Genomic DNA, 14,104 nt, shown 5'->3' with positions numbered 1-14,104 from the left:
AAAAAAAGAATGTACGAAACGAAAACAACCCCCACAAAAACAAGAAAAATAAAAATTTGAAAAAAAAAAAAAAAAAAAAAAAAATGGAACGGTTACTAGTAAGTGTTTTTTAAAAGTAATTGAAGTTTTTTTGCAAAGTTAATTAAAAATTCGGGGACATTTTTTAATGAATTAAAATTAAAAAGTACTCTGTGGAATTTGTACTTAAGTACAAGTACAAGTACTTGAAAATTTTACTTAAGTAGTACTTGAAGTAAAAGTACTTCAAGTAAGTTACAGCACTGGCTAAAACTAACCCAAATAATTGAAATACGGGGGGTAGTTTCTTTTGCTACCCCCAACATTGAGAGGTGTAGGGTCACTATTTAACGAGATTTGTAAGTATGGGTACCGTACCTCAACATATAATAAGAACTCGTTTAAAATTCCTTTCCCCGACCTAGATTGGATTAAGGACTAGCCAAAAGCGGGATAAGAAACCTAACTTACTTTTATTTACCAGATCGTCACACAGACCTAAAATAAAAGCCTGATATGAACTGAACTTCAACATACTATGAACTCGCTATTAACTAAACTGAAAATATGTGCACACATAACAAGAAAGAACTTGTCTTTTGCGGGCCAAGGGTGCGTAGACCAACCAGGGAAAGGGTAAATTGAAAGGGGCAAGTTTAACCATATCAGCAATTCTCTAGCTTTTAGTGTGACGCTGTAAGTAAGGTGCGACTCGGCTCAATAGTAGCTTAAACTCTAAAAAATAGGTTTTTGTAACAAAAGAACTGGCTCTTTATGTTGATTCCAAATATGTAAGACACATTAAGTTTAGTATTACTTATCAAAAGCTACAAGCCTGAGAAAATTTGCCTCATCTTTTAAAAAGGGGAAAAGGTCCCCCTAAAAGTTAATGAATCTAAATGAAAGTGGCACCCAAAAATGGAATCAGTTCCTTTTAACATTTTATTTTCTTTTAGACGGATAAAGGGTTTGATGGTATCTTGTTTGAAAGACAAATGAGTGTCTTGCGAGGCCAGATATTGAACCTTAACCAAGCCTTGAAACAAGGGAAGACACCTGAAGAGCTTGTGCAGATGCCTCAAATGGTTGTTGAAAGGTAAAACTCTTTCTCCTTGGAGCTTACTTTCTTTCTCTTTTGTATTTTTACTCTTCAAAACGTACCCAAAGAAGGAGGTTTTATAAAGTAATTTACAATTTCATGTAATTGAAGGTTTTTTGGTTTTTTTTTTGTAGGGGACGGTGACGTAATTACTTCGTTTTTGTTATTTTTTTGATTTAACTAAATTGATTGATTAATCAAACAGTTCTTGGTACCGAAGTGTTAGTAAGGAGTGGGCTAATAGTAAACTGAAGTCTGAGAAAATATAAAATACATCAACAGAACCGGTTTTTATGCTGATTCCAAATAAATAAAGTCCTTTATATTTAAAGTTGCTCATCAAGAGCTACGAACCTTAGAAAATTTGTCTGATTGTCTAAAAAGAGGTGAAAGGACACAAAAAGGCAAGTGGGGCAGACAAAAATCAAATCCAGCGTATAGACATAGACATAGGTTTATTAAGATCGAACAGCGTAGCCATGGCTAATTTATTTCGTCTTTACAACAATATGAAAAAAAAAAAATACAAATAACACTATAAAAACCCTAAGACGTGAATTCAAATAACACTAAGTATTGTTGTATGCTTCTACGAAAGTGGGGACAAACGTGTTTTGTAACGGTTGGTCCTGCAGACAGGGGGTTGTAGCTTCGACTGGGATCTGGTTCTTTGGGAGAACCTAGAACCTATAGAGGTTCTATGAGAGAATGAGAGAACCTATGAGAGAACCTATGTATGAGAGAACCTATGTATAGAGGTTTCAAGCTCCTGTCTAAAAAAGTAAGAAGTTTTTTATGTTTGCGGGGATTTTCAGGGATGCATATTAATGTGTTTGTTTGTTTATTTTCCAGGGGTGATTGTATCGAACCAGTGGCTCTAAAATATCGGGAGAAAGCTTCTTAAATTGAACGTTCTATTGACTATTTTAATTACCAGATAAAATTGTGCCGAAACAATTTTGTCAACTGTATAGCGACAACTTTTGCCCAAAGGGTGCCAAAAACTACCCAAAGCTTCATTTAGCTAGGTATGTTAATTATAGGGTATTTAAACTTATGTAGAGTGGTCTATATTTGCGCCTCAGCCATTATCGAGGAGGGCCAGTAGGTATTTTTGTTGGTGGAGGCAGTGTGCCTAAAGCCTAAAAAAATATGGTTTTTAAGCCCAAATTTCTGAACTCTCAGTGAACCTTCAGATAAATATAGAAGAAGTTTAGGGGGATGGGGAGGAGGTGTAGAAAATGATCAGTAATCGCTCGGATTCCTGGCAATATTTTTGGACTACGTCTTTAATATTGGTGCTGGAAGGTGATGCCTTCTTTTATTAGTTTAGTTTATGAATAAAAAAAATAGAACTTGACAAAATGCATACATATATATATATATATATATATATATATATATATATATATATATATATATATATATATATAATACATGAAAAAAAAAACAAGTCTTTCAACTAAATCTTCTAGCCTGCCCATGAACTTGCAAAGGCAAGTTGTCTTAAGGGCGTGCCAGGAATAGAAAAAAAAGAGAAAATGTTTTAGTACTAATTTATAGCACAAACTAAGTATACCAGAAATACTCATAATATAAGAAAAAAGAAAAACTATCCAAATAATCCACTATACTGCTTCACACACCTCAAACCACAAATGAAGAAGAAGAAGAGGAAAAAAAAACTATAAGAATAATAGCTTAGGACTCATTAATAGAATACATTTTTTCCTTGACTTTACTTCTAAATTTTTCCAAACTATTTTATATCATTAATAATCATATTATTACTGGTCCATAAATTTATAAATAAAATAGACATAAAGTGACAAATAATAATTTAAAAGTCATAATTAGAATACATTTTTTCCTTAACTTTATTTCTAAGTTCTTCAAAGCTTTTTGTGTCATTAATCGTCTTATAATTACTTCTTCTTAATTTTTTTTCCTGATAAATACAGGAAAACTTAGACATTGTAGTAATGGCGATTAGAGGAGACAGTGCCTTACTTCTTCAAGCATTATAAATGTGGCAATCATATCTAACCTGAAACATGCCTGAGAAGCATAAAGGTAAATTATTATTATTATACTTGAACATAAATAACTGGTGATAAAAATCCCGTAAACCAGCAGTTGGTAAAATTTTTTGTCTTCTATACTCCAATGTCACAGAATCACTATAAAATTTATTGCAAATTAAACGGACCGCATTATTTTGGAAAACTAATTGGATTAATTAGCGACGGAAATGTCCCTAACCATACCGAAGAACAATATAAAATATATGGATGTATTATCGAGAAATACAACAACCTTAAAATGCGATGCGGGACAAAGTGTGCGAGTTTTCTAAGGATTCCGATGTTCCGTGATAAAATCGCTGACGTGTTCCCAACATGTTTCATAACGACAAAATTTCATCAAGTGTAATACCTAAATACTTGACACAAGACTTCCTTTCAATCTCGCCATAACAGTATTTTAATCGAGAAATCCATGAATAATATTTAGCAGTTCTAATAAACTACTCTTAGCTGGATGGACTTGTAGTTTATTTACGCGCATCCAAGTTGAAACTCTGTCTAACGATTGTTTGTTTAATTCAAGTAATCCCTTCTCAGCTCTTGCAAGAAAAACAAGCGACGTGTCATCAGCAAACATCGGTACTGTCACTTCTTGTGGATCATTGAATAATTCACTGAAATTGTTTTTTATATTAGACATGGTTTGAGCTAGGTCATTTGCAAAAATTAAGAATAATAACGGTCCAAGAACAGAGCCCTGTGGAACTTCACATGTAATAGGAAAGCTTGATGGACGCTTTGAGTCAATCTGAACATACTGCATCCACCCTGCTAAAAATGCACGTAGAAAGTTAACCCCAGGACCTCTTATGCCATAAAACTCACATTTTAGAAGTAGGAGATGATCCACTGTGTCGAAAGCTTTAATTATATCTAAAAATATTGCTAAGACCCTGCAGACTTTATCCTACCCTTGGTTGACTACACTGCTTACATAAGCAACCGATTGTTCAGTTATGTAGCCATGCCGAAATCGGAATTGGTAGGACTTAACACATTACGATGCTCTAAATATGCATAAAGACGGGCAGCAAAGCACTTCTCTAAAACACGTGATAGTGTAGGAAGAACAGAAATCGGCCTATAATTTCCTAAATTATTTGTCTCACCACCCTTATGAACAGGAGTAACACTAGCTACTTTAAAACAAGACGGGAAGAAATCCTCTTTTATTGCAGAATTAATTAGGGACAAAAGTGGCTTCTGGATTAGTGGCAGAAAATTTAACCACTCTTAATGATATAACATCACTACCAGAAGCATTACTTTTCATTTTGTAGATGATCTGTTTCATCTCACTTAATGATACAGGTGCTATATACATTGGAACCTCAGATTCATAATGACCAAGGTAGTCAAAATGCTTGGATCATGTAAGATAGTACAGATTTCTTCAGTAACGCGCTTTCTTACCGCTGAAAAGGAATCTCCGAATACCTCCCAGACAGCATCAGCACTTATGGGCATTTCACCTTCTTGGTTAACTATTTCAAGTGGGATCGTTTTCATTGGCTGCTGAAGTACTTCTTTAATCATGCGCCATGTTTTTGCCGGACATCCCGATACTTCCTCAAACTTCCTCGAGTAAACTTCCCATTTCAAGAATCTTTTATGTAATTGCATATGAATTGTGATAGAAGATTAAATTCACTTGCCTACTGACACAGAAGTGGAAAAGCGGGGGCAGCGGAACGGGGATTACCCTATGAGAAGTCGATGGATTTGAAGAATGGCTTGTTTAATGCATTTCTGTACTTTATTAGCCGGGGATGTTTTGTTTTCATTTTTGCAGCTGTGTGATTAGAAGGTGTTTTCTTTTTGTTTTGTCTGTTCTTTTTTTCTTTCTTCTTACTCTCTGTTTACACCATGTGTGTATTTCGTTTTGATAAATTTTCTGCTTTATCACCGCTCAAAGCTCCCCTCGTATTGTGGTGACGATAGTTTATTTTTACAGTTATACTTAATTTCAAAAAGTTAATACACTAAATGAGCTCTTTTTCTCGAAGTATTGCTAACCAAAGTTATATTTGGATTTAAAATATGGGGCTTAGGGGTGGTAGCTCTCCTCGGATTTTTGGTAACCCTGGGCATAATATGAAAGACGAACAAAAATTGAATAAAAAATAAGTTCTCTGAAATGAAAGTAAAGAGCGCCATTAAAACTTAAAACGAACTAGAATTATTCGGTAGGTCTGGGGGCTAATCCCTCCTCAACCCTCTGATCTCCTCGCTAAGTTTGACTTTTGCCCAAATTCTTTAAGAACGATCACTCAACCATAAGGGCCTTTGGATTGGGATGATGAGTATTTTTAAAGTCGCATGAAAATTTAGCTTAAAGAGTATTGGGTTAAGGAGGGGACAGCCCTGTGATATACGGAATAGTTTTTGTTCGTTTTAAATCTTTAATTACGCTCTTTGCTTTCATTTGAGAACGCTTATGTTTTGCTTTCTTGAATAAAAAAAATCCGTTGTAAATCATACACCCCCTAGCAAATTTCAATAGCTACATTTTTGGATGTCGTGATCGTCGGAATTCGGGGCTCATGCTTTTCTAATCGTATTACTGTTTCATTTTGGATTGACGTCATAAATCATTGCTGTTGTAACGATTCAATTCTTTTTAGGTCAAAAATTCAACTCGGGAATGATGCCTTTCGCAGCTATGGTGATTCCTTTACACAGAGATTTCAGTATAAGGGACCATTTTTTAAATGGTTCTAAATTGGATTCTGTATATGTGTATATTTCATTCAAATGTGATTTTGAATATTCGGAATTTATTATATTTCTTTTAACTACTTGAAGTGTGATAAAGAACTAGGGAACTTTCTTTCAATTTTCTATTTAGAATATAGTCAGCATTATTTTTGCGTGATTTTTCCTTCCATTCTTGATCAGTCAGAATGGCCTTCAATTCTCAAACCTAAAATGTAATAGGAATTTATCCATAGTATGTAAAATCTAAATTACGATTCTTGGGACAAATGATTTTAACCGGGTGGAACAGAGGAGAAGTATGCGCCAGTATGTCTTTCTCATCAGGTTAACGCCATGACGAACTAGTAATGTTTGCTTAACAATGTCCCTGTCAAATTTGTCAATTGTGGGGGGGGGGAGAGGTTCTTCTTCCTGGGCTTCGAAAAGTTTCTTTTTCATATTCTCATTGAAAATTCATTTTGAACCCCCCCCTCGTTTATTTCTGTAAATTCACGCTACTAGCGATGATACGTATTCTTTCAAAGACGTTCAAACAAGAAAAGTAACAATTAATAGTAAGAAATCTTTATCGGGTATCTTACTTTGCTTGTACAACTAAATTTTTGACCTAACTGAGGGGCATCATTAGCCTCATTCTCCTATTAATGCTTTATTAATCCGTATGGAAATCCATACTTGAAACCCAATAGCTTAAGCTCGAATGGTTTTGAGTTAGAGAAAATTCATTTTCTTCAATAGGTTTCCTAAAATTTTGTTTCAGCCACTAATAATGCTAGTGAGTTTTTATTAGCTGAGAGTTCCTTCTTTTTTCATTTTTATCTCTCTCTTTTTTGATCTACCACAAATTTGCAATAGATGTCCTGCTAAACTTTTTCATATGGCGTTTAGTTGATTCTTCATTTCTTCTTCTTTTTTATGGTTGTTCCGAATAGTCGATTCACAATCTGACTTGTCGATTTTTCTTTTTTATGACTTAGCGTATATCCAACACAGTTTCGTGCTATTTTTTGTTTTAGTTTCTTAAGACTTTGCGAATGACAGTGTAGATGTCTGAATGATAGTATGTATTTCCTATGTGCTAGTTTTATGCTTACCAATTATTATCATGCGAGACAGAGAATCCAGATACCTGAAGAAGTATTTGAAACTTGAAGATCTTAAATACCTTTTTGGGACTTGCTTTTTTTAGTATCCCGTTTTGTTGGTAAAATTATTCTTAAGCTAAAACTCGCCAATTTCTTCTAAAATATAATTTTGACCTTTGATTAATATTTATATATGATTTATGTTTCCTTGGTCTCACTGTGGAAATTTTGGTGAAGTTTGATTGAAGTACCTTTTCATTTTATTTTTGCGAAATATTTAAAATTGCTTTTTCATGCAGTGTTTCAAATAATTCTTCATGCTGGAAGATTCCTATCAGTTGACCCGTAATTTTTTTGTCTTAAGTCATAAGCTTTGCTAGATCATTTTACAAAACTTCAAATAAGGGTCGTTTACAGAAGACTGTAGATGCATCAGTTGTGACACCTTGCTGATGTTCCTGCTTATTCATTCCGTATAATCAGTGTCTTACTTGGACCCGTTTTAGAAAACAGCACGCTGTGGCCTTCAAATGTGCTGGTAATTTCATTTAGGTATCCTAGCACTCTGGGGTATCGCATCTCGAAAGAAGTTACATAAGATTTTCTATAGCGAATATATAATAAACGAGAATCGTAGATACTATTTTTGTATTTTCAGTTTTTATTGTTTGCGTTGATTGCTCTTTTGTTGCTAGCGCTTGGGAGTTGTGATAGCTATCGTTACTTTTTATTATAATTTTGTTGCTGAGAATATTGATTAAAGTAACGATTCGATTGTTTTCCTCTTTATTGTTATGGTATAAATCTTGGTTATCAGCTAGTATTAGAAGGTACACTATGGTTAACTATTCTTCATTGTGGCCTTCGTCTTCTTAACATTAAAAAATATTGGTGCTGATATAGTGACGTAGTAACTGGGGACTATGGGAAATATATTCCTTGTGGGCATAGGAATAATTTTCTTAAGGCATATGCCCTCCTCCCTGAGAAACTATCACTCCAACGATTTTATTCATAGTGTTTTATAATTCTCTTACTATTTGTGAATTTTGTGCTGTTTTAAAGTATTTCCCTCCGGTCCTTTCCACGTGCATTCTCTTCTGTATATGCCTGGCTTTGTTGATTTAACTAATGGTTGTCATTTTATCAACTAGTTTTAGATCGAATTTGCAAAGGATTTTGCTTGTGTAGTCTTTATTTTTATGTTAAGCTGTATGCTCGACGCTAACAAAACCGGATGGTCTTAATAGGCCTTCCTGTATTACTCAGCCCTTGACCGAACAGTGGTTTATAATTGAAAAATGAAGTAGGGCAATCATAAAGTAAGGTCACATTTTGTTCTTGGTGTTTGAATCACTTGTTCCAAGATTTGTTGTTGAAGCGTAAAATGTTTTTTAACCAGTTGTAATTATGTTGAGGCAAAAGATTCCAGGATTTCTTTTTGCGTTTCCTAGCATTTTGTGCATCTTGCGTGAATTTGGTATAAAATTTATCTTTGGTTTGACTTGAGTTCTGAGAATTTAATTAAAAACAAAGTTTTTTTTTATGAAAAGTTAAGTGCAAATTTAAGGCTTAAAATGAACAAAAATTAACTTATATTAGGTGTAAAACATAATAGAACAAAATCACTATGAAGGAGGTAACGAAACCGCAAATGATTAGAACAAAACCACTATGAAAGAGGTAACGAAAACGCAAATGATTAGAACAAAATCACTATGAAGGAGGTAACGAAACCGCAAATGATTAGAACAAAATCACTGTGAAGGAGGTAACGAAACCGCAAATGATTAGAACAAAATCACTCTGAAGGAGGTAACGAAACCGCAAATGATTAGAACAAAATCACTATGAAGGAGGTAACGAAACCGCAAATGATTAGAACAAAATCACTATGAAGCAGGTAACGAAACCGCAAATGATTAGAACAAAATCACTATGAAGCAGGTAACGAAATCGCAAATTAATAGAACAAAATCACTATGAAGGAGGTAACGAAACCGCAAATGATTAGAACAAAATCACTATGAAGGAGGTAACGAAACGGCAAATGATTTGAAATGGGATACTTAATAAAGAGTGATTTGGCCTGGCCTGTTTTCTTCTGACCACCTCTTACAAAAGCGGTGGTTTTAGAAACTGAAAAGAAGGCTCATTTAATTGGATATATAGGGGTTCAGTGCCCTTTTAGAGTCATAAGCGAATGGATTAACGTAATATGTGATTTTTCACATAAACTGTATTTTTAGTATCTTTTGTGTATTGTGATATCATGATACCATGCTGGAGTTGATGTAGAAACTTAGGAGAGGAGTCATTCAAAGGGTTTCTTTTGTGTAAACTCTACATAATAGTATCAGAGAAAATTGAAGCTCGATCATAATTGACAATGTCATCGTTTTTTGGCTATTTTTCCCTGCCAAAAAAAGATCCAGCGATGAAAATGTTGATTCTACTGCCTATGTGCCAGCACTGGCTGTAGAGGATCTGTATCCTTTGTCCACCCAAGAGCAGAGCTCGTCTGTAGGGAGGAAGATACTTATTTAGCATAGCTTAAAAAAAAGACAGAAATAGATAGCTTCTTACTACAGCCCACGCGCAAAACTTCTATTGTTAAATACAAAAACAACACAAAAAGGCTACTAAGCTTCCAAGACACCCAACATAACTAAAATGCATATTTTGTTCATGAAATGTATCTAAAATCGTTTTTTTAAAGCGAGGCACATTACGGTAATATAATTTTGGTTTCTTCGTCTAGATTATGTCAGCTGTTAACCCCTCTCCAATTAAAATGAAATTCTGATTTGGTTTTGACCACCAGAATGGATGAAGACTGTGTGGGTATCATTAATGTGGAAAGTTGACTTAAGAGGAAACGGGCTCGAAAAGTTATTGGTCAATTGATGTTCATAATGGTTAAACTTAATTGGTAATGTGTAAAAATTTCTAACGCCAGCCACTGGTAGAATTTTAATTTGTTCAAAAACTTTTTGTAAAGAATCTTTATCCGACTTAACAGGCAATTGTTGAAATACATCATTTTAGATAAATAATAAAATTTAAGTGTATTCCAAGTGTTCTAATCCAAACAGATGAATAATACAAAATTTGAGGATAGATAAGAGAAAAATTAAGTGAAAAGAGGATAAAAAATAGGAACAATGTGTTTAAATTTTCGCAATATACCCAAATTTTGTCAAAGGATTCAATATGACGCTGATTCAATATGAATATTAAATATTAATTTTTAGTCTTTCTAACAACCGGCTGCAATATTGCCTGCTTAAAGACATAAGGGTGATATCACCACCTTGCAAAAGAGCCATAATGACGTTTTTAAGTTGATGAATGGAAAATTATGTTGGTAAATAAAGTGATTTCATTTGGCAAACTATAAATATTTAGTTGTCTCCGAGCTTGAACCATTGGCTGGAACCTAGCAAAGAACGAACCACGGGTAATTGGGCAGTGAAATCACTCAAATATGGCATCATACTAAAAAAATGCAATACCCAAAGAGAGTGTAGTTGCTATTGTTAACATGATGTTTGATAAAAATATATATAACGATGTATAATTTCTTATATATTTCCATATAATTTCTATATAAGCTATTACGGAGCAGGGCATGTGGGTCAATGCGTAGATGGCGGAGAAATGCATGATACCTTGAAATTGCATTTATACTTTAAATTTCCCGCGAGTATTCGGTTAAATATACACGACCATCTGGGGGTGGGGGGTTTAAATTAATCTCCTTTCAATTGGATTGAGCCTGAATATACGCGCTGCCAGGTGATAGCTCCCTTCCTATTTTCTATGTAAGATAAAAGATTACATTGACATGCCTACGGGCACAAAGGTGGAGAGATGAGGGCAGCAATTTCAATTTGGGGGGGGGGAATTCGGGAGGAGAAAAGTACATTAATTTTTTGCGTGGAATGCAGCTATGTGTCTTAAGTTTTTTTTAAGTGTCCTTTGAATTTTCTTTTAATTGTCGCTAGCGGGGTACTAAAATATCTTAGAGATATTTTAAATATCTCTATTTTAAATAGCTCATTCGAAAGCTAATTCTTATAGCAGTTTGCTGTTTTTGGGAACCTAATATTTAAATATAGCGCAATTTTAAAGAAAAATGCATCTTCATGTGCAAGATGTTATAATACATGTATCTTTTGACAAGATAAAGCAACACGTGTATATTTTGAAAGGTTGCTTCTCTGGGGCATGGCGTCATATTTGAGGATTCTGTTACCTGATTCCCTCAAATGTCATCATTTTCGTTGTACTAAGATTAAATTTTGATTATATGAGTTTCAAAGGTTTTCCTTGAGGAAGCTTTTCCCTTTCGATTTCTTCTTGTTAGTCAGAATAAGCTCATACTTTTCAAATGATGTCAAAAATGGTAGATTACAACAATAAATGACGTCCAAAAGAATAACAGCATGTTGAATATCCCTTTTGCACTAATTGATTTTTCTTGCCAGTTCCTAGTAAAGAACGAACCACGTTCTTATCAATTGTGACCAAGCCGCTCTTCAAAGTAATTACCCTATACAACGTCATTTGTGTATCGTATCATCTTGTATATGAAGATGCAGTTTTTGTCCAAAATCGTATTTAATTTTAATGATAAGTTTTAATACTTGCAAAGGGCACTAAATATGGGACTCATACTTTTCTTTTAGAATACTTAACTAAACTAAACTCTCAAATGAAGCATTACATTTACTTTATGCTGGGATTTTTTTTTTTTTTTTCTTCTTTTTAGTTAACAAAATTTTCAGATACCTCGCTATTCTTCTGTAATTTTTTAGAGGCTATATCTAGAAAGAATTATTTTCTGACTTCAAAATGTGAAAATACTTTACTCCCCCGGTAAATACCCCCCCCCCCTCCCCGCGGAAAAGAAGGCTTTCGAAATTTGAGAATTTTATTTGAGCTTTATTTTTTCAATTTCCGTAGGGGAAAAGAGTTTCGGTACTTATGTATTATGGGCAACTCACTCAAGTTTACGCTGTGTAAAACTCGAGAACAAACCGGTTTCTTCGTTAGTTTTTTTTTTTTCAGCCTAGCGCGAGACAAAACAAAGACAAGTGACAGAATATATGGCAAATATATATTTTGGGCTATGTATTTGCAGGTAAGGGGGGGGTAAAGTATTTGGACAGTTTGAAGTTAGAAAACATTTCTTTCTTGGTATGGCCACTAAAAAATTACAGAAGAGTAGCGAGATATCTAGAAATTTTGTTAACAAAAAAAGAAAAATTCCAGTATAAAGTAAATGTAATGTTTCATTTAAGTGTTTTTTCCATGTGTTAAGTGTTTTTTTTCCAATGACCGTTTTCCCAAGTATTAAGTACTATTATTAGGCTAATGTAGTGTTTCATTTAAGTGTTTTATGATGATCGCTGATCAAAGTTTATGTTATTTGTGCCTTTCATTTATGTTATTTCACTATGGCCATATATTTGGCTTTAAAATACACTTCTCTATCTATCTATCTGATATGCAGAATAATTGTACCAAACACATTTTGCATGCAGACCTGCTATACTTTACCCCCCCTTAATATGCAAACATTTAGCCCAAATTCATTTTTAAAGTAACGAAAAAACCAGTGTGCTCTCGAATTTTACACAGCGTAAACTTGAGTGAGTGGCTCATAATACACAAGTACCAAAATTCCTTCCCCCTATGGAAATAAAAAAATGAAACTCAAATAAAATTCTCAAATTTGGAAAGCCTTATTTTCCACAGGGAGGGGGGGGGGGTATATTACCGGGGAAATTTTCCGCGGGGGGTATTTTCCGGGGAGGTAAACGCCTAGAACCCTTTTGGCACTTGGCAGTTTTCTTTATAATACGTTTTTACATTGTCGGTTACAGTGGGCAACCATGATTGTTATGATATCAATTTAAAAGTATTAATCTTTACACTTTCACACCAAGTAGGGACTAGTTTTTGGGGGGTGGTATCTTCATTGTATTTTGAATAGGCCCGAGCATTATTTGAAAATGAAGCTTTACTCTTAGTTTGTTTCGGTTTGATCTACGCAAACGAGGTGAAGTTTCACAATAAACCGCTGTAGTAACAGTGCAGCTCTGCAGTAAGTGATTTGGCAGCTGTGTATCAATCACTGCATGTGTTTACTGTGAAACTTTACATCGTTTGCATACCATTAAAAACAAACGGAAAAGAAAGCTGACCGCTGGATTTGTTCTGATTCATGACAAAACTGAAACATACAGTCTTTCGGAAAAATTACATTTTATTTGAATCCAATCACTTTTGTCTCTTAAAAGTTCCCCATTTTTGTCGAAAAGAGTGCGAAACCCCTTGGATAGGGCTCTGTGGTTTACGCAATTTAATGGCGAGATTTTATTCTAGATTACTGGTGCTTTTGGATGTATTTCCTTTTTTTTTCAAAATTAGGCAAACTTTCTCAGGTCCTTAGCTGTTGATAAAGGACTTTAAACTTAATGAATTTTAAGTATTATGAATCAGTACAAAAAAAAACATTCTTTGATGCATTAGCTATTATAGAAATTCCTTTTTATAGTTGGTCGGTTACTGCTAACCCAGGTCACTCCTTACTTACTTGTTACCAGGAACCGCATGATTTTGTAAAAATCCGCTTAAGGGTTATACTTGAAATAGTCATTGTCTTCACAGGGATAATGTTATTCAAAAAATTGAAAGGTGAACCAGGTTCCTCCTCCAAATACAATTAAACTCACGTCGAACAAGTCTTTCATATAACCGAAACTTCGTACTGAGCTTTTTAAAATCGAACCAGGAAAGGTGGTTTCCCATTGTTAGCATTAATTGTAGTGAAAACAGGAGTATTAGAACCCTCTAGCACTTAATTCTTTTGTGGTCACTGATCTATGCACTGCTTTACTTATGGAGGATGTGTCTCACCATTTATTAACGACTGTTCAACCACTTACTGGCATTTTTTTTTAAATTGTAAAATACAGGATTGTATGTCCCTGTCCTAAAACAAAAGCTTAAAATACTAGATTGCAACTAAAAACAGCACTGAAATACAGCTAAAAAGTACTTATTAATACGCTTTCTAGAAGACCCTG

The 14,104-nt window shown here is 34.2% G+C and overlaps 1 protein-coding gene across 2 annotated transcripts in view; it reads left to right on the top strand.

The window, feature by feature from the left end:
* The window catches only part of LOC148956542 (phosphatidylinositol 4-kinase type 2-alpha-like), a 127,988-nt gene extending 120,204 nt beyond the window's left edge, over positions 1-7,784 (top strand). For both annotated transcript variants that reach the window (XM_089085951.1, XM_089085950.1), the window contains exons 9-10: positions 975-1,114; positions 5,829-7,784. In XM_089085951.1, coding sequence (XP_088942077.1) covers positions 975-1,114; positions 5,829-5,925 — 237 coding nt within the window. In that variant the 3' untranslated portion in view covers positions 5,926-7,784. The remainder of the gene's footprint in view (positions 1-974; positions 1,115-5,828) is intronic.
* Positions 7,785-14,104: the final 6,320 nt, after the last annotated feature.

The sequence above is a fragment of the Artemia sp. Qi Xiang Cuo genome, chromosome 1 (assembly GCF_049724085.1).
Source record: "Artemia sp. Qi Xiang Cuo chromosome 1, ASM4972408v1, whole genome shotgun sequence".
Classification (NCBI taxonomy): domain Eukaryota; kingdom Metazoa; phylum Arthropoda; class Branchiopoda; order Anostraca; family Artemiidae; genus Artemia; species Artemia sp. Qi Xiang Cuo.
This window is presented reverse-complemented; position numbering and strand designations above follow the sequence as displayed.